At 36.3% G+C, this 23,528-nt stretch overlaps 4 protein-coding genes and 1 pseudogene across 5 annotated transcripts; 1 reads left to right on the forward strand and 4 right to left on the reverse strand.

Annotated features, from left to right (window-relative positions):
- Window positions 1-76: 76 nt before the first annotated feature.
- LOC107958973 (probable folate-biopterin transporter 2) lies at window positions 77-2,907 on the reverse strand. The gene is made up of 5 exons (XM_016894901.2): window positions 2,051-2,907; window positions 1,565-1,824; window positions 1,364-1,459; window positions 1,121-1,291; window positions 77-935 (listed from the first exon to the last, which is right to left on the reverse strand). Exons 1-5 carry the CDS (start codon window positions 2,412-2,414, stop codon window positions 336-338), a joined length of 1,491 nt encoding a protein of 496 aa, XP_016750390.2. The 5' UTR covers window positions 2,415-2,907; the 3' UTR covers window positions 77-335.
- Window positions 2,908-3,137: 230 nt separating this feature from the next.
- LOC107958972 (probable folate-biopterin transporter 2) lies at window positions 3,138-6,060 on the reverse strand (annotated as a pseudogene).
- A 2,633-nt stretch (window positions 6,061-8,693) lies between these two features.
- Window positions 8,694-10,843, forward strand: LOC107958971 (protein TIC 55, chloroplastic). Its single transcript, XM_016894899.2, has 3 exons — window positions 8,694-9,364; window positions 9,493-9,595; window positions 9,679-10,843. The coding sequence occupies exons 1-3, from the start codon at window positions 8,958-8,960 to the stop codon at window positions 10,795-10,797; spliced, it is 1,629 nt and encodes a 542-aa protein (XP_016750388.1). The 5' UTR covers window positions 8,694-8,957; the 3' UTR covers window positions 10,798-10,843.
- Window positions 10,844-11,079: 236 nt separating this feature from the next.
- On the reverse strand, window positions 11,080-18,980 carry LOC107958970 (dynamin-related protein 3A). Of its 2 annotated transcripts, none has more exons than XM_016894898.2 (20): window positions 18,475-18,980; window positions 18,011-18,293; window positions 17,908-17,936; window positions 17,691-17,792; window positions 17,258-17,326; window positions 17,101-17,160; window positions 16,870-16,983; window positions 16,396-16,444; window positions 16,117-16,226; window positions 15,916-16,008; window positions 15,740-15,832; window positions 15,504-15,641; window positions 14,712-14,798; window positions 14,217-14,312; window positions 13,536-13,578; window positions 12,764-12,906; window positions 12,493-12,636; window positions 12,348-12,400; window positions 11,821-11,920; window positions 11,080-11,661 (listed from the first exon to the last, which is right to left on the reverse strand). In XM_016894898.2, exons 1-20 carry the CDS (start codon window positions 18,850-18,852, stop codon window positions 11,446-11,448), a joined length of 2,400 nt encoding a protein of 799 aa, XP_016750387.1. In that variant the 5' UTR covers window positions 18,853-18,980; the 3' UTR covers window positions 11,080-11,445. The 2 variants fall into 2 exon arrangements, with proteins under 2 accessions (XP_016750387.1, XP_016750386.1); XM_016894897.2 differs by having other exon boundaries at window positions 17,101-17,112; window positions 17,207-17,326.
- A 1,025-nt stretch (window positions 18,981-20,005) lies between these two features.
- LOC107958969 (zinc finger CCCH domain-containing protein 22) lies at window positions 20,006-22,957 on the reverse strand. Its single transcript, XM_016894896.2, has 4 exons — window positions 22,728-22,957; window positions 22,291-22,608; window positions 21,673-21,733; window positions 20,006-21,105 (listed from the first exon to the last, which is right to left on the reverse strand). Exons 1-4 carry the CDS (start codon window positions 22,851-22,853, stop codon window positions 20,114-20,116), a joined length of 1,497 nt encoding a protein of 498 aa, XP_016750385.1. The 5' UTR covers window positions 22,854-22,957; the 3' UTR covers window positions 20,006-20,113.
- Window positions 22,958-23,528: the final 571 nt, after the last annotated feature.

The following is a 23,528-nucleotide window of genomic DNA, read 5'->3' on the forward strand; positions in this document are numbered from 1 at the left end:
ATTAGCTTGATTCGGCGGTCAAATGTACATGGCACTTTTAAGGGTTTAAAATGAAATAATTATATGAAGCTGAGAGTTCAATTCAATTCATTCATTCATGTACTCAACATATCTAATGTTTCATCACTTCTGTAAAAACAAAACTTTATTTCAGGCTTTGATCTAAACTTGATTTCACAAGCCATTCATGCAGGGAAAACAGACGTGTAAGAATTTTATGATAGGAAATCATCTCGTGGAAATCTTCATTGCGCACCGCTGACTAGAATTCATTGATTTCCACTAAGTTTCAAATAAATGCGTGCTTGTGTGGGACTGTATGATTGTTTTATAGATTATCTACCGTCGACGCTGTTAACAAGTGAGACCAATTCAACGTTACTGGATTCTTCAGCTACCGTCTCATCTTCGCTACCCAACATTTCAGTTGGAAGAATGGAAGAGTTGGGGTCACCTCTGGGAATCAAAAACAAAACACCAAGAGGAGAAAGTCTGAATATGTTTCGAATCAATATCGCCAGCCAAAGATTTCCGAATTTGGTTCGAGTAACATTCAACGTGTGAAGCAGCAAGCCTCCTCCCCATGAGGATGATAGAAGTCCAAAGTTATCAATCGACATGAGCAAGGCAAAGAATGTGCCTTCAATACCTGAAGGACAAAGCTTTGCACTCAGTACAAGAAGGGGCATCCATTTGAGTCGTCCAATCATTTGAGTTACAGCTTCGCCGATCACAACAAAGACAGAATCCGGTATTCCAAACTTCAAGTTTATTCGCAGCACCAATATCAGATCTAACATCCCTGCCAAACCATAGAATAACTGAATCCAGAAAAGCAAGTCTCGAAAAGGATGATCCTTCAATATATTTTGGTAGAGTATTGCCCCCAAGAGTGCACCAACTGCACCAAATGAGAAAATGTAACCAATAGTCTCCTGCATAAGAAAGAGGAACAGCAGGTTCAATACTCTTAGAAATTAAAATGTGCACTTGCATAGTCGCTTTGTATTTCTTTAAGACCTTGTGATATGATCTATTTCTCAAGTTCAAAGGACAAGAACATCGATATACACACATGGTTGCATTGAGTGTCGAAGGACTTTAGTGCAGAATCATATACCTGAGAGAATAAGGGACCCTCCTTCGAGTCTGTGTACCAATAGAACAATCCTTCATTTATATTCAAGCTTAGTGCGAAGGATAGATACATATATAAACAGGGCCTCCAGACCTCGGGACATTTCAATGTTCTCCACATAGCCTTGCCAGCATCGAGGAACTTCTCGCTTACCTGAGTCAAGAAGAGAATTTAGAATATGAATGCAAGATCAACATAGATTCAATAATAAGAGCCAAAGAATACCTCTTTGTAGGCAAAGTTGGCATCATGGGGCTCGAGAAGGACAATCCCAACTGAGAAAACAAGGGCAGCTGGGATAGTCAGCAATCCAAACACCCCCTGGCAAGTAGAAGCCAGAAGCCAATTAACATCTATAGGAAACAAAAGAGTCAAAATATAAATTAAAATTGCATAAACTGATAATGGTGGTAAATGACAGCCAACCTTAGGGCCAATTAGGTGAACAAAAACACCACTGATAGAGAATCCTATGAGAGCTCCAATGGCAGACATCAAACTACACAAGCTTTGCATGTCAGCTGCAAGGGAAGGATTCTTATTGCTGTTCTGTGCTACACATGCATCAACAGTCACATCTGCTATAGCAACCCCAGCACTTCCTGCTGTCAATGCCATCAGGGCAAATACCAGATGCAGCTTGCCGTGCAATGATATTACAAGCATGGATACCAAACCAAGCAAACCTGATATTAACTTTAAAAGTTTAAAAAAAAAAAACAATGTTGTACATGCCATCTTTTAATATCATTCTCTATTGCTTGATGCAAAATGGAAGCTCCGATTCTACAAGCAAAGATCTAAGTTACCTAAAATTTACAAGACCAGGCAGAATGGGGAACATATGAATGAGAATTTCATATATGGCAACCATGATAAAATGTAAAGAGAAAGTTAGAATGCGTAATTTACCAGATAGAATGAAATAGGGTCGTCTTCTATACCCCCTAATGGGGATAACATCTGTGAGAAGACCCCAAATAGGCTTGACAATCCAAGGAATTGAAGTAATCCCCGTGTAAACCTGAGACTCAGAAGGCTGAACCTTTTGAACATCCTTCATATAATACTCGGTGCCGACACGAGCAAGAGCCCCGCCCAATCCCTGGCTTATTCCATAAGTGGATACAACTGCAAATACAAAACTCCAATGCGTTTCCATGGCAAGCATCCTAAACCAATATATTGGACCCCAGAAACAGTAATACAATCCTTTCGGTCCATTATCTTCCTCCACAGCCTTGTTAGAGGCTCCAATATTCCCTTCCTCCACCATAACTCTTAACTAAAATAGATCACGATCCAGGTCAACTCTGTTTCTAGGACATGAATATTCCATCAACTAAACACCAGGATGAGATTCCAAGAACAATGATGAATCTGCTAAAAAAATTCAGATGCGGTGAAAAAGATGGAAAACCAGGTAATAAACCAGAGTTCCCTAAATGGGTTTCTTAAGTTTTTGGAAACCAACAACAAGAACCTTGTAATTTTGTTTACAAGGGTTACAGTTTTTTCAGTTGAAGAAATTTTCTTACACCCTTATAACTATGCAATCTCGAGAAGGACAAGACCAGTATTGTGTCGAAGAAATATGTATTATCTAGCTGTGTAAACCAGATCAGAGAGACAATGGTTCTAAGGTAGAAGAAGGCTTCTCTTTAGTACAGATTTGATTTGACCGGCTAGACAGTAAAACCCTCTCTTGCATTTCTGATCCGTTCCATAAGAAAACAAATAAAATTCGCCGCTCGGGACATTTTTTCCTTGTGATCAAACAAAACTAAAATGTTTTACGTCATTTAACTAATACGTGGCAGAATCCAATTGGACCCTTGGATTTGGCACGCACTAGTAGTATGGAGTTGGTTACCACTTTCTTACAAAATAGATATGTCTAAATAATCACAATATAAATGAGTACATCACAAAATATAATCAAATTATGACAATAAAAATGAACTAATAATTGATAAAATTTAAATTAAACTTAACAAAATTAAATTAATTGAACTAATAATTGATACAAAATACAATATAAACATATGTCTTGGAATGTTTTAATCCAAGAATAGCAGAACTAATGATGAAATCTTGACACAATAATATAATTTGATTAAATTAATGCCTTTCGGTTTTAGTAGAAAAAGGTTTCGGAATTTATCAAAATAAATAACATCAAGAGCTTGATCCAAAAGATTCTCTTTTGGTTTGTTTGATAATGATCATATTTATGATGATGAGCTTTGTTGTGAACTGGAATTCAAATGTCTGGGAAGCATATTATGCATAGCAGAATGCGCCATCTTAATTATCATATTCTCTAAGCCATTGTAGAGGCATGAAGTAACGTTGAATTTGCCACCATGTCATGAGCATAATGATGTATGCCATTGGGAAAGCAAAGCAGGCTATCATTCTCTGCTACACAAGCTTGAAAGTTAATTTGAATGATTCTTGTTAAAACTTATCATCAACGCTGTGAATCAGAGATGCCAACTCAATGTTGTCGGGCTCTGAGGTTTCAGCCTCGTCCTTGGTACTCAACATGAAAGCGTTGGGGTCACCTTTGGGTACCAAAAACAATAGACATAGTGGAGAAACTCTCAGTATGTTTCGGATCAATATGGCGAGCCAGAGATCCTCGAATTTTATCCTTGTAACATTCAACATATGAAGCAGCAAGCCACCACCCCACGAAGATGAAAGATCTCCAAAGTTACCGATTGACATGAGCAAAGCAAAAAAGTGCCCTCAATACCTGAAGGGCAAAGCTTGGAACAAAGCACAAGGAGGGGCATCCATTTGAGGCGATAAATCATTTGAGAAACAGCTTCACCTATCACAATGAAAAGATAACCCGGTATGCCGAATCTCAAATTCATTCGTTGCACCAACATCAGGTCTAGCATTCCTGCTAAACCAAACAGCAATTGTGTCCAGAACAGCATGTCTCGCAAGGACCGATTCTTCAGCACATTTTGGTACAATAATGCCCCCAAGAAGGAACCAATAGCACCCATTGAGAAAATGTAACCAACAGCCTCCTGCAAAAACCAGAGAAATTGATGATAGAGTATATAAACATATACACACACACATACACACGGTTGTCTTCAGGATTAGACTAGACTACCCCAATGCAGAATCGTATACCTTAGAGAAAGATGGGCCCTCCTTCGAGTCTGTGTACCAATAAAACAACCCTTCATTTATATTCAAGCTCACCATTGTGGATATATACATATATAAACATGGCCTCCAAACATCAGGACCTTTCAAGGTTGTCCACATAGATTTGGCAGCATCATGGAATTTCTGGTTTACCTGAATAAGGAAGAGAACATTAAGGTATGAAAACTAGAGCAACTAAGGGTCAATTGTAAAAGCCGAACAACACCTCATTGTAGGCAAAGTTGGACACTTGGGGCTCGGAAAGCAGAATCCCAACTAAAGATATAAGTGCAGCGGGAAAAGTCAGCAATCCGAACACCCCCTGCCAAGGAACAAGATAAATCCTTAGCCTGTATGTACATTAGGCAGCAGAGAAAAAGAAAATCCCTTGAAAAACGAAGAAATATAGCAGAAATCGACTAGAAAAATCAAACAGAAGCCAACCTTTGGACCAATTAGGTGTATAAAAACACCACTAATAGAGAATCCCAGTAATCCACCGAAAGAGTAGCTCAAAGTACACAAGCTTTGCATGTCAGCTGCACGAGAAGGGTGACTAATGCTGTTCTGTGCAACACAAGCATCAACAGTCACATCAGCTACAGCTCCCGCTAAATTTCCTGCTGTTAATTCCAGGATGGCAAAAACCAGTTGCTGCTTGCTGTGCAGTGATATGAAAAGCATTGAAACTACACCAAGCATACCTAAGATTAACATTTACAAGTTAACAAATGGAGAATCAGAAGACTGCGTCAAATAATAATCATTATAACCAATCGTTTTATTCCATTTCCTAATTAGTTTCCCACCATAATAAAACAAAGCCAATTTCCATCTCAGGACAATGAGATCTAGTTTATTCGAATATCGTTATACTCAGACCACACATGGACCTTTAGAGAACCGCACCCCCAGCTTCTTAAGTATATTGGAATATACAGGAAGAAATGGACAAGATTTGATCAATAATAGGCACCAGATCTGGCAGTAACTATGGTAATATCAGATTTCAGATAGGCAACGAAAGAAGAGGTAGAAATAGAATGTGTGGCTTACCTGATAAAATGAAGTAAGGCCGTCTTCGATAACCCATTATTGGAACAACATCAGTGAGAAGCCCCCAAATAGGCTTGATAATCCAAGGGATGGAAGTAATCCCTGAATAAACCTGAGCCTCGGAAGGCTGCACCCTCTGAACATCCTTCATGTAATACTCTGTGCCGATGCGAGAAAGAGCCCCTCCCAACCCCTGATTTATCCCATAAATCGATACTACTCCAAATACGAAGCTCCAATGCATTTCCACTGCAAGCATCTTAAACCAATATATGGGACCCCAAAAACAGTAACATACTCCTTTGGGTCCATCATCTTCCTCCACAGCCTTCCTACAGGCTACTTCTATATTCTCTTCTTCCACCATATATATGTTATAGCTCACTCCAAATCAACAATGACCTTGGTCAAGCTCAGATTGGTCATGTATATCCGATCAACAGCAGCGACTCCTAGAACAATGTTGAGCCTTCTAAATTTTTATATGAAGAAAAAGATTGGAAAACGAGTTGACAGATAAAATAAGTTCCCAAAATGGATTACATGAACTTTCTTACACCTTATATATATCAACGAATGTAATAAAAAAATAACTCTTTCGTCTAAATATAGGTCTCAAGTAGATGAAGAGGAAATCGTTTTCTAGATGAAAGAAGGTCCTCTAAAAACCAGATTTGACCAAACCCCTTTTTTTTTTTGGCACAAAAAACCAGATTTCTTCACAAAAGATGAAAAGAATTTTTTTTTTTAAATATATAGTTTATTGAGAGTTTTTACGTTCAATTTTGTTTTCTTTAATTAACATTGTTTAAATTATATTACTAATGATACCTGGGAAGGTCATGAGTTTTGTCGTTTGTTTTTCCCTGTGATGAGCCCCATAAAAGATGCTCATGTGGCCAATTAGAAAATATTACTGTGCAAGTTGCAACTTGGGTTAGTTTTTGTGGGTGGAGTTTCAAAATCAGTCAATATTTTTCGTATCCACCTCTTATTTAAGAAATATATTATATGATTAATTGGCTAAAATGATAAAAGGTTTTTATTCTTCAGACATGGCAGCATCTATTGTCCCATGCGAACTTGGGACATTGGCATAGATCATAACACTTTATTTCCTTCTATCTTCATGCTCATGTCCTAAAAAAGGTACCAATGTCCCATGTTTCTGGATGTCGGAAAACAACAAAGTAAGAAAGATTCAAAATAATATTATTATAATGCGATAGTACGTTTTACCCAAATTGCAAAACGGAGACCTTATTAATTATATTTATTAATTGATTCAAATGGTTAGTCCTTGATTAAATAGAATAATAACACTTATGATCCCTCTAGTTTCCCGTTATTCACTTTAAACTTTTTTAAAAATATATTTAACTTTTAACTTTTTTTTAAAAAAAATTGTACTTCTTTTTATTTTAGCATGTACTCTATGTATATAAAGTATTTGGCTCCTAGGATTTGATGTCAAGAGCCTTGGAACTTTATGTTACAATACTAGTACCTAGTACCTATGATGGCTTTAGCAGCACGGTCTTAATATCTGTTAGTTGGATTGGTTCATAACTTTAAATAAGTTACCGTAACTCTTATTAAATGACTTCAATATTTTTGTTTTAAAAAACCCAAATTGTACGAAGACAAAACTGGCACAGATTGAATCATCCAAGTTGTGATAAAAATAATGCTGGAGCATTTACTTGATATTTTCAAATGTGGAGAAAAGGCCCAGCCCGATGCCAGAAAGGATGAGGTAACCAAAACATGTTTTTTTTTAGTTCTGGAAATGTTTCGTTCACATTGACAGTGAAGCAGTGAAAGATAACACAAGCCTAAAATAAAATTTATTAAGCCCAATATTCCCCACCCACCAACCATCAATACCTGGATGAAGAACAGTTTATGGGGAAAAATAATGACCCTTCAGATATGATAGCAGTCAAGTTCGTATAGTGTTGTGAAGTAACTAGTCATTGTGCACAATAAAGAATTGTATATAAGGACGGTCAGTTTTGGGAATCCCAACATGAAAAAAGCCCCATTAATATACTTTTCAGACCAATATCTGTAGTAATAATATCCACCCAAAATGTATTGTATTTCTACTTATCTAAAATGCATGAATCAATGTAGTAAATCAACTTGCAATGATTATATAAATAAATGTCTTTTCCGCAAGCACGAGCCAGTAGCGGCAAATACAAATTATTGGTGTCTATGCAACTCAAATCCTCATTAGCATTGTTGTAATATGGATTTCCAAGCATCATTTATTTTGTACCAATAGGTCACATAATGGCCTGATTCCAGCAAAATTAGTATTCTGCACAGCTATCAGATTTGTCATATCCTGCATGTTTTTACTAATAGAGGATAATCGATATCTATGAGAAAGAGAACGGCAAATATTGAGTTTTCTTTCCCACTAACGTAGGGGAGTCATAATGATTTTTTTTTTCTCATTAATTTATAATATTAGATAATGCATGTTTGCAGTCTACGTATTAAAAGTTTTGTTAAATTAATTATTATATTTGATATAAAATATCGTCTAACTAATAATTTAATTATTAAAAGCATAAAGATACTAATTAGTTAAAGTAACTTTGTCACATCGGGGTGGAATCTAAGTTTTGAATAAAATCTTAATTTGTAAATTATATTAAATTGTGTGCTAATTTTTATTTTAATTATTTAATTAAAAAAATTACAGTCTGATAATTAAATTATTTAAAAAAAAATTTATTTACATCGTTGGGTTTTTAAGTTTTTCTTTTACAAAAATGTTTCGTAAGCAAGCTTTATGTGACGATTCGACAATCAATATAGTAGATCAATACTCATTAACGAGTAAAAAAATATACCGTAAATCCAACTCGATATAACAATCAATGTTAGAGACTAAAGAAAAAAGTTACTTCAATTTTGATTTGTAGATTCATAAAGTTCCAAGTTGTTTTATGAAAAAAACCAAATTGTAAAAAAGAAAAGAAAAGAGAGCTTCTAATTATGTAGGTAGTGTGAATAAACAAAGTCATATAACGTCAATTTTAACAATCTAATGATTTAAATAAAAGTTTTTGAATAATTTAATAATCAAATTGTTATTCTTTTTTGATTAAATGATCAAAATAAAAATTTATCTATAATTTAATGACTAATTATAGAATTTAGCCATAAATTAAAAACTCAAATCTACCGCATGAAATGAGTAGTTTCGGACCCTTTGACATCCCCTCTGGTCACAGTGCAAATGTAGCAGCGTAAATGTTTTTTTTTTCTTTGGCTTAAAGAGGAAAGCCACGAGTGGGTCCTGCGCTGCTAAATAACAAAAAAAATTAGATGAAGCAAATGACCAAAAGTCCAAATGTAAAGCAACAGATGTGAAGATGTGGAACCAAGGCTGCGCCTTGTTTGGTGAACTTTCTTTTCCTCTTCTCTGAGAAAATGTGTGGTTACGAGTAGAGCAACCTTCCCGCAAGCAACCCCCACCCTCCCAGTTTCATAGCAAGATTTCTCTCTTTTCTAAGCATTCCCCCCCTCTTCTTCTTCCTTTTTGATACCGGAATTTACTCTTCCCAATATCATGGCTCTATCTTTGAGTCCATGTCTCCCTCACACTACTTATCTGTCTAAGGCACTTTCCACCTCAAAACTAACAACCATTAGCGTAAGTTTCAACAACCCATTACTTGGTTTTAAACCAGTGAAGTTGGGAAACAACCAGGTGAGATGCCATGCAGTGACTGATTTGAAGAGTGCATCTTCTCTGGATCAGAGCAAAGGAGAAGGTGATGATCGTGGTGAGGAGGAAAGCAAAGGGGATATGATCGTGGCGGATTATAATTGGACTGACGAGTGGTACCCACTTTACCTCACCAAGGATGTACCTGATGATGCTCCTCTTGGTCTCACTGTGTTTGACCAGCAGCTCGTCTTGTATAAAGATGGCAACGGGGTGCTTCACTGTTATCAAGATCGATGCCCCCACAGGTAATCCCTTGCCACTTTCATCTCTAACCTACCATGTGTAAGCATGCAATTATTCATGGGACCAGTTTGAGTTGAAAACTTGAGCTTCATATTAAATGATTTTTCACCTTAGCTCTTCTTGATTTAAGGTTAGCCAAGCTATCTGAAGGTCAATTGATCGATGGTAGACTTGAATGCCTGTACCATGGTTGGCAATTTGAAGGCAATGGAAAATGTGTCAAGATACCTCAGGTCTGCATGTACATAAAATTTTTTATTTACCTCGTTAGAGTGCATTAAGCTACCATATGTTGATAAGACTTTTCTCACAACAGATTCCAGCTGATGCCAAAATTCCTCGTTCAGTTTGCGTTAAGACATATGATGTGAAAGAGTCCCAAGGAGTTGTATGGGTATGGATGTCACAGACGACTCCACCAAACCCTGAAAAACTACCATGGTTCGAGAACTTCGCCAGACCAGGGTTTCAAGACACTTCAACTATCCATGAACTTCCATACGACCACTCCATTCTCCTTGAGAACCTCATGGATCCTGCACATATCCCTATCTCTCATGATAGAACTGATTGGACTGCCAAAAGGGAAGATGCTCAGGCGCTTCTGTTTGAGGTAACAGAACGTACGGATAGAGGATTCGCTGGCTGGTGGGGTAAAGAAAAAGATGGATCCATGCCCAACTTCTTACGCTTTGATGCACCATGTGTTCTTCAGAATAACAGAGAACTGGTTGATAAAGATGGAGAAAAACACTACTTTACAGGTCTCTTCCTTTGCAGACCAACTGGACAAGGGAAATCTATGCTTATTGTTAGGTTTGGAGGAACCAAAAGATCTCCATTGGCGAAGCTATTCCCTAAATGGTATTTCCATCAGAATGCAAGCAAGGTCTTCGAGCAAGATATGGGATTTTTGTCATCCCAGAATGAGGTACTCATGAAAGAAAAGGTTCCCACAAAAGAGTTGTACATTAATTTAAAGTCCTCGGATACATGGGTTGCTGAATACAGGAAGTGGATGGATAAAGTTGGGCATGGAATGCCTTACTATTTTGGTCACAGCACCTTATCTCCACCTAAACTACCTGCAGTGGTAGAACATGCACCGGCAGGACTCATTGCTGGAGTTTCGGCATCTTCACCAGCTAAAGGTGGGATTGGAACAATGCATGCTCCCAATTTGGCTAACCGATATTTCCGCCATGTGATCCATTGCAAGGGTTGCAGTAGTGTAGTCAAAGCTTTTACAGCTTGGAAAAAGGGGCTTAGTGCAGCAGCTCTAGTGCTTACTGCATTAGCAATTCTAGCATCCAGCAGACAGTGGAAGACCTTTCTTGTTCTATCGGCAACATTGTGCTTGGGTGGAGCCTATGCATGCTCCACTGCAGTCGCAATGAACACAACAAACTTCATAAGAGTACATAGGAGATTGTAATTTTGAAACCAGCGAATACCATCTCATATGAATCATTTCCCTCTTATTTTCATAGACAAAATTGCACACGTCCATATACTTTAAGATGTAGATGGTGTTGGCAGTCCACGTTAATTTCTTCTAATTGCATCCAAATCGTATGGTTACTTGTTTCCCTTTTCTTTTCTAAGAACAGAAGAGTAAATTTAAGACTGTTTACAGCAGGTGTGATCTAGTGTAATCGTTCAACTAAATTATAGATTACACGAGCCAAAAGAAATGTTACATGACCCAAATTTAGAATGTACCCAATTTTCTTTTTCTTTTATTAAAAACTCATACTCCATACTCATGTTCGAATATTAATCAAATACAAATGATTGAACAAGGATGCCTAAAGAAAAATGAAATGAAAAATAGGCAAAATGAATATTCTCTTCTCGCATGTAAACACAAAACTCAACTAGTGTCGTGCAAAATTGAAATACTCTCATAAAAACAATATTGACATAGCAAATCCAGTTAACCAAACTTCGCTGCTAGAACGTATGAAGATCTGTAAACTGTAATCTAGGAACAAGCCTATCACTTATGGGATGCACTAATCCCCTGGCTAGGCACCAAATTCAATCAGTGGGATCTGGGAACTGAGACGTGCATTCTAACCAACTAGTAGCGTAGTCCAACATTGGAGCTGAAAGACAATGGTGGCTCTTCTGGAAAGAGTAGTTTCCGAGCTCTGGGCTTGCTGGATGACAACATACAAGATGAACTTCTCTTACCGTTGGTGATCTCGGGAGAATTTGGTAATCCGGGACTAGCATCAGTACCCAAGTTTGTAGTCCTGTGTTGGAACTCCACATCTGATTCAACTTCATTTAGCGTCTAAAACAGGCAGAAAAATAGTTTCAGTCAAAAGAGACAAACGTCATAATATGAAAGCTCAATAGTACAAGAACGAGTAGTAAAAGATGAAATATGGATGGATGTCATAAGAGTTAAACAAACTTCCCTCAACATTAACAAATTAGAGTAACTACAAACCTTAACAGCTTGCCTCAAAACATGCAACACTTCTTTTGTGTGCTTTCGTCTTGCAACAACCTCGTCCTGCTCCTGCAACAGCTCTTCGAAAAGGATCTCTCTGCGTATCCAAAGGTTCAGACTTCAGTAACAACATGCATACAGACATCTCCACAACAGTAACAATGAAAAGGGGGAAGAAAGAGAGAACAACATTCAAATAAGTGCAAAAATTTTGCACTAATTATTACTGCAAAAGCACATCTTTCACTCGTACATTCCTAAAAATTGAATTAAATAATGTCAGGTGATAGAATTATTCCATCATTACCCTTTTCTGTTTGTATACATTGATTTGCAATCTAATTTTTGGGCAATTAAAACACCAATATCTCCATGACCAACATTGTTTCAAGCGTTCATATAAGAAAATAACGTCAACCACAACTACTGAGAGGATAATCTTTTTTTTTTTCATTTACCTATTCTGCAAGTTGAAAACTAAAACATGAGATACTTTAAAACACCATCAACCAAAAGAGACATACCGGTACAATATTTGTATCAAAGTGTTATGAAGGTTTCTTTTTGTATGATTGACCTGAATTGATAAAAAGGGGGAAAATATTTTACATTCGTCAGAATAATAAGTTTAAACTTGACCAATAGGAGAGGAAAACGAAACGGTATTACCAGAAAGTGCATTATAGCCTTTGGCACTAAGTCTTGAATGTTCTTCCGGACTATATCAAAGTAGGATTTCACAAGTATTCTGGTGATAATTATTTCTGTAGCTTCATTCTCTAACATTTCAAGTGGTCTTAAGATTGACGGAGGCTGAGATCACCAAGGGAAAACATGAAGGAAGTGAATTTAAGACAGGCAAGATATGTTGCTATAAAGAAAAACAAAGTCATCAACATTTTCCCACACACAAGTGCAAGGCTTTAAAATGTATAGATACCTCTCTCAGTTGGATTGTTGATGACATATTCTCTACATCATGAAGAGTTTCTTCAGGAGATTCAATAGCTGCAGTCCCTCTAGATGATGCCTTGCTCCCAAATATAGAAGAAATGCCCCAACTCCTTGTAGATAAACTGCCACCTAAATAAAAGTTACCTAAGTTGATGCTTATTAATGAACAGCCCTAAAAAACTGTCCATGCAAAGGCCTATGGGTATCATCTATATGACCGTCACAAACTCACTTAGAAGATTCAGAAATAATGGTAAAACTATTTGTGGAAATATAAAATTATTTGAATTTTCTATAGTGTTAAATTTGGATCCTTCCTTCCATTGTTCTTGGCAATGTAAATACTATATTAATGAGTTTTTTCTTTGAAGCATATAACACAGAATAGTGCAGCAGTCTCTGCAAGGGAAATTAACCATAAGAATAAGATGTTTCAACAGAATGTATCACAATATACACCAATCTCATACTATATCTTCAGCCAAGTGGAATGTTATCATACATACACAGATATTGAAATTGCAGTGCGCTGTTGATACACTGAAACATTCCAACCCGGATCAATCATAAACACACAGCCGGAATTTCATGTTTTCTTTTCAAGATGTAAAACAAAAAGCATCATATTTTCAGCCACTGCAATTCTCTTATCATAAAAAGATCAGTCAATCAGTCATACTAGAAACATGTGAGAAAGAAAACAAAAATAAATAAGAAACAAACAAACTGGGACTAGTCTTCAGTAAAGAGTAAATTACCAGTTAATATGGGTCGCCCATTATTTGACTGAGGATGATTTCCCTGCCAAAAATGCCGTCATAGATTAAGTGCTTAAAAAGTAAATGATAAGCATGGTTTATATTTCCAGATGTTTACAGTTCTACCACCAAGATGTTACCTCCGTCTGAACCATGATGGAATAATTACCCTTAGCCTACAATTGGTCCTCACAAAAATATTAAAGGATTCCTATGTGATAAAGCATAATGGTATTCTCCTACTATGTTAGAAGGGTTTCACTTGCATATATGAACGAAGGTCGGTGTGATGCATTGAAGACCAGTACACTAAGGGTCAACCGTTCTCACTCAAAGTAATTGCATGCACCTAATGCTAAAAAGTATATGAACTAGATAGATAAGGGTAAGTGCTTCAAATAATCATCAAGGGCTGCGAATAAGACTCAGTTTTAGTACTTCGAGAAGATAAATCTAGAGGCATGAATGGAGCTTGTTTGCTAGGGTGCTCAAAAAGAATATTCATTTACTACCAACTAAGATATCTTCACACAGACAGATAAGAAACTTAATATATCATAAGACAAAGCCTGAAGCGTGGAGAGCTTTATGTTCATTTCTAGCAATTTCCTTTTACCCTACTTCCTCCCCAAATGAATTCTTACAAAAAAAAAGGTAAAATAAAAATGTAAAAACAGACACCTGGTTAGAAACACCATTCAAAACCGATCGAGGAGCGGCAGTTTGGGAGAACTGGCCCTTGTCAGATATAGGTACCTTTTCAGCATCCGCTCTCTCCTGAATGATAAAAAGATCAAGTAAATGCGTCTATATCATGTATAAAGTTAACAATATATACCCATTATTGTTGCAGAACAACAAATCAACCAATAAAAAGAACTTGAGAAGTCATGATAGAATCATGCAGTTGTCAATTCAGAGTGGTAAATTATTACATGTGAATCAACCTTAGATTTCAAAACAATTATTTTCTATTCATTTCTGTAATAATAGAATAGATTTTATAAAATGTATTTTTACTACAATTTCACATTCCTCCAGAAAATCCAGATTCAACTGTCAGCCAGTCTCACAAGGGAGGATGAATGTTGAACCGAAGTGAGCAATATAAAACTATAACTCCATGCTAAAGGGCTAACTTCCCACACATTGATTCAACTGAAATAACATCTATACCTTTGATGATCTCATCTGCTGCACAGCAAGCTCAACAGCTTTGTTCCCACCAATAAAACTTGGATGTGAAGAATTTATATAATCCATCTGATATTAAAGAAAATGAAAACAAAAAATTTGTAATCATGCATTATAGAATATTTCAAAAATATGATTGTAATAGAAAGCAGCTTATATCTTGGTGGGTGAATCACAAAATGGTCTGTAAAAATTAGATCTGAAACCTATACTAGTCAAATCAACTGAGGTATAGTTGCTTTCTCTGAGAGATGAAAAAAAAGGATCATATCAAATAAATTGAATCATGAAAGCAGAAAAAATCATACCTACTAGGAACAGATAAAAGCTGATAGTTGGTGCTAAATTTTTTGTACTAAAGAGGGTGCTAACCAAATCCCATCTAAACAAAAGAGCATGAATAATTGGAAACTGATTATATAAAAACATCAGTGAAGTAAAGTAGAAAAAGAGCATTGCTTGCAAAGGATCACACACAAATGATGACTGAAATGAATTACAGAATCACTAAACAGGACTCGAAATTTTCATCAAGCATTTTTTTTTTTTTTTTTTTTGGTTTCTTACTAAGCTTCTTCTAGGTCCAATATATTTCCATAAGGGATCCACATGTCATACATGCAACCACATGCATATCCACGAGTAGACCCTAGGTTTCTAGAAACTCCTTACAATGTCATTTTTTTGGGTACCCAATAGATATTGATGCATACACACTAACTCCTACATTATTCTAGATATCATATAAAGAAAGGAAAACAAGAAATAAATAACCTCCATCTCAATGAGATTTCGTATCATTGTCTCGGCAGGCTTAGCAGCAGCATCTAAAAACTTTCTTACAACGTCATTTATGTGTCTTCTTAACGATGGGAACCTCTTCAATCCAGTTGATTCACAGGCCTGGCAAATCTGTTGCACAAAATTCTCTCTAATCACCATATCCACATATTAAACTCATAATTTAATTAGGTAAAAGATCCCAGTACTATATGAAGTACTATTCTCACCTTTATCAGTTCATCATAGACAATCCATAGACACTGATGACAAGGGTCTGACAACTGAGCAATTTGTCTTCTAACCAAAACCTCAAATGGAACCTAAACCCAGCGAAATACATGATTTATAAGATCCACTGGTTTCAACAACTGGTTAAGTTTCAGCCAATCACTGTCATACTCACCTCTGGGACAAATAGAACATTTCTTAGACCAGAGGAATTTCTAAGGGCATACACAATATCTTCGTCAGTCAACTTTTCACAAGGGTCCACTTCCTGTAAAAAAGAAGCTAATCTCCTAGTTCTCAAGCAGGGAAAATTCGAGACAACACAAAAAGATAGAGCATCAATTACATAAGAGCTTTAGAAAGACAGACTCATAACCTCTAAGAGCTTCACAAACATTGACTGAAAAAGGTAGTGGATCCTGGCTCCTCCAAACAATTCTTTAGTTGACATGTCCGGACTTTTTCCATCAACCATAGCAGAAAAATCTTTCCAACAATGAGAAAAATAAAAACAAAATAGAAAACTTAGCAACAGCAGAAAATTTAGTGAGCAACATTCTGCTGTCCCACTTGAAATTAGAAGGCAACATATATAAATATACATATATTTATTGAAATGCTAAAAATGAAACATATAGGAAAATAAAAACCTCACCATCACAGTATCTTCTAAGAATGTGCAATAAGGCTGCTCCTTGCTCTGCCTGGATGTGGACATGAGTAATAATCAGAGATAACTAATTTAACAAAAAAGTAAATTCAGTTCTCTAAGAAATATGCTCGGCTTTATTGAGGCAAAGTCATGAACATGAAGGTGTAAAGGTAAGTATACTAAAAAAATAAGCAGCCATCACCAAATAGCAAGAACTAATTACATAGACCTCAACCTTAAATGTAATAAAACATTTGTTCCCTTTCATACAAGGAGAACAGGAAACTTGATGATGCTTAACTCCCAGATAACAACTTAGGCATCATGCAACATTCTTGAATATGTTTTACAGCTTGTTAAGCATACAGCTTAAAATTTAATGGTAATACATGGAGTAGTGATTAAAAGTCACTACAAACCTAAACTCAGAAAATGTAGGCTAGTACCACTAACATTTCCCAAACTGTGACAACTTACCTTTGATTCCACAACATCTCCATAAGTCTGCAGCTCTTTCATAGCTGCATGCATACGAGAGTTTAGCACAGCCTTCAAGCGTGGGAGATCCTTTCTAATATGCTGCTCTAGAATCTGGAAAGCGATAAATCAATCACAAAAATCGAGAAGTATAACAAGTGCAATAAGAAATAAGATATATATAATTGTTAAAAGACTTAGGAGCTCAATGAAAAACTGTCATAAACCAACCTGATTTAGCTTCTTTGCCAATTGAGGAATGCCACAATGATTAGAAACACTATTATACACCTTTAATACATAGGTTTCAAGAAAAAGCAACATGTTCAGATTTTACGGGAATTAGGTGACCTTGAAGGCAAAATTCTATTTGAGAGATGAAAAGTACAGGATGATCATGAAAGAACTGCTCCTCATAAGCAAGTGCTTCTTGAATGCTACGGTTTTTATTAATATCCTGTAGCACACAACAAAACAGTTGTCACCTTCACCTATTCAACGAATCTGAGAAGTTCAAAAGAAAAAAAGGCTAATTATTTAAAAATAATAAGAAGAAAAAAAGTTGTCTCCCCTTGCATGGCCATATCACAGTATCCTTAATAGGCTCTTACTCATTTTATAATCATATTGTTCAATAAGGCCTAATCACCCAAATCTGGTTGCTACAAAGTTTACTCTAAAGCATCTATAAAGGAAAGAATCTACAAAAAATGCTACGAAACACAAACAAACACATAGGCACCATAATTGTCCCAATACAATGGAGGAATTGCATATAAACTACACTGGAGCTGCCAACTGCAGCCTTTAGTAACTTATACCTCCTGGCAGCGATTCACAACACCGACATAACCAAGTTTAAGTGGAACCACCTTTCCAAGCAAGAAGTTACATGCATTAGTTCCCCTGTCCATAATATCAAGCTGCACAGAAAGATTGTGAAAGTAGTCTAGTGAGGATGAAAAAAATAGCAAGGGACGAGACAGATCAAATCAATTATTAAATTTCTCTTCTTTCCAAAAAAGAGACAATACAAACCTTGGTGATTACACCAACTGTCCGAGAACCTGAAAAAATATATGTCAGTCTATTGGAATAGAACTCATACATTCAGACATGAACTAAAAGTGTTCTGATTTACCAGTTGGATCAGCTAATTTAGCTATCTGTAGTGCATCAGATGTAGCTAAATCAGAATTCGCCGGGCTGACAGCTAATATGATACAATTTTCATTGTTGATATGTGCCATAATCATTCTCCTAATTCTTGCTTCGATATCACTAGGTTGATCCCCCACAGGGACCTTGGTAATGCCAGGTAAGTCGATAAGAGTCATGTTAAGAACATTGGGAGAGGAAATTTTTAATCGAATCTGTTTTTCTGAAACCCCTTTGTTACAACCTGCTTCTCTTTCAGTCTCAGCCTACACAAGTTTAATGATAAAAATAGAAGAAATGTTCGCAAAGAGAGTAACAATTTTCAAATTTTGCAGATGCAATGAAATTTCAATATTATAATCTAAACATCAATTTGATAATCCAACCAGCTTAAAAGTTGCCAAATATTAAAAATATATATTGAAAGTTAAAAACAGATAGCTGGACCTGAATTTCTCGACGAATTTGCGAGAAATCATAAAAGCGGCGGCCGGGTAAGTGGCGAAACTCGCCCCACTCGATTCTATCATCATCTGAATTCGGAGAATGGTTTTCTAACATTAAAACAAGCGGTCTTCGAGTACAAATATCGCATCCTCGAGGCAGAAAATCGCGGCCAACAAGGGCCTCCAGCACACTCGATTTACCGCTGCTCTGACTCCCAACCACAGCCACTTGCGGTACCGAAATATCGGACAACTCGGTACCAGAAGAAGCAAGTATGTCATGAAGTTTATTGATCACCGGAATCAACGACAAACCGATAGTTGCCACAGTTTTTGTAAGAGTCGACATTTTGTTGTTGGGGTTCACTGCTTCGTCCATTCAAATCAGAACTTAAAAGAAAAAAATAAAAAGAAGAAATCACCCAAAAGAATCAGAAAATAAGAAACAAACGGAAAGAAGCTTTTGAAAGAGTGAAAAGAAAGATTGAATTTCTGGAGAAAAACTCAAAATTTTAAATAGTGAGTAGTAAATGGTAATGATAAGGACTAAGTAGTCCTAATTAAAAGTTAGGTTTAATTTAAAAATTACCGCTTAAGCTATACTCGTTTTTCCAAATAGGTATTTAAACTTTTTTTTTGTCAATTTGGGTGCTTTGCCGTTACCCATTTAACCTCAGACCTTAACGCCGTTTGTCCAAAAAACTTTTAGTCCAATGAGAAGCTGCCACATCACCATCCACCTATATTTTTTAAAATTTACATGAAAATAAAAATGGGGAAAAATTTTATTTTTAATTAAATTTATTATAGTAATTAATAATTTTTTTCTGCACTTCCAAATTTCTAATCTGTGTTCATCTACCAATTCCATCCCTTTTTTCCAACGATTCAATTAGGGTTTAGTTGTTTTCAAAATGGCATCATATTCCTTTCCCCTTCTAAACCCTCTAAATTTTGATTACTGAAAGCAAACAAATGGGAAAGGTTACAGGGAAGAAGATGGATTTGAGGAAGAATTAATAGTTTTTTTAATTATTATTGTTATAAATTTAATTAAAAATATTTTTTCTTTTTTCCAGTTTTTTAAAATCTTATGTAAAAAAAAATTAAAAAACTACAGGTAGATGATGATGGCATGGCAGCTTCTGATTGGGAAATTTTTTTGGAGTAACGGGGTTAAAGTCTAGGGTTAAATGCGCAAATTTGAAAATCCAATTTGTCCCACAAAGTTTATTTAAGAAATTGGGTACCATTGAAGGAGTGACGCAGTGATTGAGTGAACCTAAGGATAAAAATGTTGGCCAAGTAATTTAGTGAAAATAAATTCCGTGCATTTTTCTTTTTTGCGGCGTTGATGCCTTAATGTAACTGTTACGGGATATTGACATGATTTTTATGGTATATTCTGCATGAATTTATTTATGGATCTTCTCACAATAATTAAAAATTCTAATTTATATGTATATGGCACACAAAGACAGCAGGAGCATCAATTTTCAAATAAAAAAAATGTCCCAACTGAAAAGGAGAGAAGAAGCCAAATCTAATTTTAGTTCATTTCTTTCCCTTTTTTATGGGGTAAAATCTATTACCAAACAATGCATAATTTGTAACTAGTCCAACATAAATATCACATAATATCAAAACTTTAGCCACTTTTTCTCTTTTTCTTTGCTAACGACTGCATTTGATGCTGAGGCATGAACTGCTTCAGCCTCCGCCAAAGCCTTACGAGTCTCGATTAATTTCCTCATGGCAGCCTCGTAAACAGCTTTTTCATTTCTGTTTCTGCTTACCATTTCCTCGAGCTTTACAACTCGTAACTTTAGTTCCTTCACTTCATCATCATAAGCAACCAATGCCTTTCTATCAACTTTCTTCTCCTCTCCTGAACCTTTCTTTTGTTGTTTCTTTGTTGATCCACCATTTACAGCCTCACTTTGCATTGCAAGTTGGTTGTTGATGAGGCTAAAAACATCTGGTCTTGATTCCTCTTCTTCTTTAGCAGCCCGAGCGGCTTCAGCGAATTTCTTCTCACGCTTTCTCTTGCCACCTCTGCTTCGTTTCTTCCCTTTTTTCTCTTTATCCTCATCGTTCTCATGAGTCTCCAGAGCATGATCAAGTGATAGCTTAGGAGGAAGGACTTTAACTGAGATCGGATTTAACATTCCCTGGCCAGATGCACCTAAACCCATCCCTTCACGGTAACCCATATTGGCCATCATCTTAGAAGCTACACCCCTGGTATGATTTTCCCACTTAGCAAAGATGGTAGTTTCTGTCTGGATACCTTTCTGTAGAGCAGTGCTTTCAAGAAAACCTAAACCCTTTGGGCTCTCCTCTTCGTAGTCACTAGAATCAGATTCTTCAGAGCTTAGTTCACTTTCTTCATCATCACTTATTTGTGCATATTCAGATAATGTCAAAGCTTCTATCCCAAGCTCTGCAGAGCTTCCATCAACCCGGAAAACAACCTTCCCCGTTCTGAGTTCATCATTCCATGATTCAAGTTCAGCTTCCCTCCAGATGCCAACTTTACTATCAGGGACTGCCCAAATACTGGACCCAACCATCGATGGCTCCCACATGGTTGGAGCATACTTCTTCAGCGAAGATAATGGGACATCCACTCCTGTGGAGATATTAATGTTAACTCTGATCTATTGGAAGCAACTGTTATAAAAGGAAAAAGTGAAAAATGATGCGCCAGATGCTGTAATAAGAAAGGATAGGAAAGATACTGTACAAAAGGTTAGGGCCTACAGATGGCTCCATATCCATACCAAAATCAACTTCATGCGTGAAATGCTTTGTATATGCTGTATTGCTAAAGACGGCCTTTTAGAGCACACAGCAAGGCTACATAATAATTTAATTCTTATCCCCCCAAATAAGTGCCTGACACAACTAGCCATAAATCCTACATGTCCTCATATCGGGCAGATTTCTTAGCTCACCATCTACAAATAACATGGTTTATGAAAAACAACAATTCTTTTATCTTTTGTCTTTCTTATTTTTGCTCAGCCACAATTCTTTTTTCTTATGATGCTTTACATAACATAAGGTGGATGTTTCCTCAAATTCAACTCATATCATGCACTGACTTGAGCGAAAGAACATGCAGCAAAAATAAATAAATAATAAGAGGAACTTTGGGCTCACAACCTACTAGTCCTTAAAACAGACTGCAACATACCATGCGATAAGCGGCAATTAGCACCAAATCGACATCTTTGTTGCAGAAAGAACTTGCATATCTGCACTCGGGTGGTCTAGCATTAGTAACTGGAAATAGTAAATGTTGCTTAATTAGCAATAGAGAATAGTTCCTCCTTCCTTCACAAAATTACATCAAATTCTTATACAACTCCAACAAACAAGCAACATGAAAAAGTGCAGAAAAAGTCACATAACAATCAATCACAAGACTCATCCCAGGCTACCTCACTCGAACAACACAGTTATGCAGTTCCTGTACCCCAGCTAGAAATGGACATCCTATTCCCGAATTTGCAAGTTCTCAGATGTCAAATAAACCAAACTCTGTCCCTTTTGCTTTTCATGGTAGCATGAAATATTTTGTTCTATGCTAAATTACTAGAGTCGCATTATGCAATAATAATAAAATAAAAGTTGTCTAACCCCTATAATTTCTCTTCAGAACTTGTCTCACATTTTTGCTTCTTTTTCTTTCAGAAAATTCCATAAATTCCAAAGTCTACAACTACATTATAAATAAAGGTTTCAACTTCAAAGCATAACTTTAATACAATACCAAAAGAAGTATAATCTAGGAAATCGAGCGAGAACTTACCAACATATTTTCTGAAGTAGGTGTGAGGAAAGATATTTTCGCCGAACCAGAACCGTTCAATGTGACAACCTGACCATCATACCACCGGCCGTCACTGTAACGGAATCGACATTTCGACCCGACCTGATAACTCCGATCTTCCTCCAATGGTTCAACTTCCACATCATCTGATTCAAGAGCCTCCGCTTTAACCTCCTCAACCGCTGCTTGATTCGAAACATTTAACGCTGAATCAGCTTCTCGAAGTAAACGCGCGCGCTTAAGATTAAGAAGCCCCTCCTCTGTCTCTTTGATTACCTCAACAAGCTCCTCGTGAACCTAAAAACCAATCAAATGAGAAATAAATTTTAAAGAAAAAACAATTGAGATTATTTATCGCGAGAAAAATAAAGATTTTATGAGAGGAAAAAGAATAGGGGTTGGGAAGAAATGAGTACCGCGAGGATCTGGGGATTGAAAGGATCAGAAGCGAGAGCATCGTCTAAGGCAGAGAGGGATTCTCTTTGCTCTTTCAATTGAAGCTCCAACTGGTTCTCTAGAACTCTCTCTTCTTCGTCTGCCATTGTTGTTTTTGCTGCTGTTTTTTTTTTTCCAGCGTTGGAGGAGTTCGATAAATCAATTAAATAGGAAAAATAAGAAAAGCCTTTGATGACATTTTCGCAAATATGTTAGAATAGGTGGTGATTATGGGGAATTGAAATCAGGGCAAAGAAAAGCTTATTTATTCCACGCGCTTGTCAGGTGCGTGTGTTAAAAGAAAAAAGTCCTAAGCTTTATTAGGCGGCAAAAATCATAATTCTTAAACCATAAAAACCCTAATTGAAGAAAAACCACAACGCAAACTATATTACGGGGTAAAGTACAAAAATATCACTAAACTATTTAATTTGTTTTATTATTAATTTTTTATTTAATCACTAAACTTTTCGAACTTAAAGTCTCCTAATTCTTACTATTAGATAAGTGATAAGAAGCTTACGGTATTTTTTAATTGATCTAATAATAAATTTAACCATTAATATTTACGAAATTCGTCATTTTAATTCAAATTCTAAAAAGTTAAAAAAATTTAGCCCTTAATGCAAAAAATTGGAATGTGAGCTATAACTTTGTAGATGAAATTACAACACCCGTTAGAACTAAAATCATTGGCCATTTCCAAATTGAGGAGTTTTGGAATGAGAATGAGATTGATCTTGTTCAAGCTCGATGGTAAATGATTGTGAATAAAAAAATTC

Source organism: Gossypium hirsutum, chromosome A05 (assembly GCF_007990345.1).
Source record: "Gossypium hirsutum isolate 1008001.06 chromosome A05, Gossypium_hirsutum_v2.1, whole genome shotgun sequence".
Taxonomy (NCBI): domain Eukaryota; kingdom Viridiplantae; phylum Streptophyta; class Magnoliopsida; order Malvales; family Malvaceae; genus Gossypium; species Gossypium hirsutum.

Excerpts from the sequence above, each read along its gene's own strand:
- LOC107958969 (XM_016894896.2), bottom strand. The coding sequence starts at position 22,853 with ATGGCAGACGAAGAAGAGAGAGTTCTAGAGAACCAGTTGGAGCTTCAA. Across the intron at positions 21,734-22,290 it reads CTACTTCAGAAAATATGTTG|ATATGCAAGTTCTTTCTGCA; the intron begins GTAAGTTCTCGC and ends ACCCGAGTGCAG. Across the intron at positions 21,106-21,672 it reads TAATTGCCGCTTATCGCATG|GAGTGGATGTCCCATTATCT; the intron begins GTATGTTGCAGT and ends ATATCTCCACAG.
- LOC107958973 (XM_016894901.2), bottom strand. The coding sequence starts at position 2,414 with ATGGTGGAGGAAGGGAATATTGGAGCCTCTAACAAGGCTGTGGAGGAA. Across the intron at positions 1,292-1,363 it reads CCAACTTTGCCTACAAAGAG|GTAAGCGAGAAGTTCCTCGA; the intron begins GTATTCTTTGGC and ends TTCTTGACTCAG. Across the intron at positions 936-1,120 it reads AGGGTCCCTTATTCTCTCAG|GAGACTATTGGTTACATTTT; the intron begins GTATATGATTCT and ends TTTCTTATGCAG.
- LOC107958971 (XM_016894899.2), top strand. The coding sequence starts at position 8,958 with ATGGCTCTATCTTTGAGTCCATGTCTCCCTCACACTACTTATCTGTCT. Across the intron at positions 9,365-9,492 it reads CAAGATCGATGCCCCCACAG|GTTAGCCAAGCTATCTGAAG; the intron begins GTAATCCCTTGC and ends TCTTGATTTAAG. Across the intron at positions 9,596-9,678 it reads AATGTGTCAAGATACCTCAG|ATTCCAGCTGATGCCAAAAT; the intron begins GTCTGCATGTAC and ends TTCTCACAACAG.
- LOC107958970 (XM_016894897.2), bottom strand. The coding sequence starts at position 18,852 with ATGGACGAAGCAGTGAACCCCAACAACAAAATGTCGACTCTTACAAAA. Across the intron at positions 16,445-16,869 it reads GAGATGTTGTGGAATCAAAG|GCAGAGCAAGGAGCAGCCTT; the intron begins GTAAGTTGTCAC and ends GTCCACATCCAG. Across the intron at positions 15,642-15,739 it reads TCTATGATGAACTGATAAAG|ATTTGCCAGGCCTGTGAATC; the intron begins GTGAGAATAGTA and ends TTTGTGCAACAG.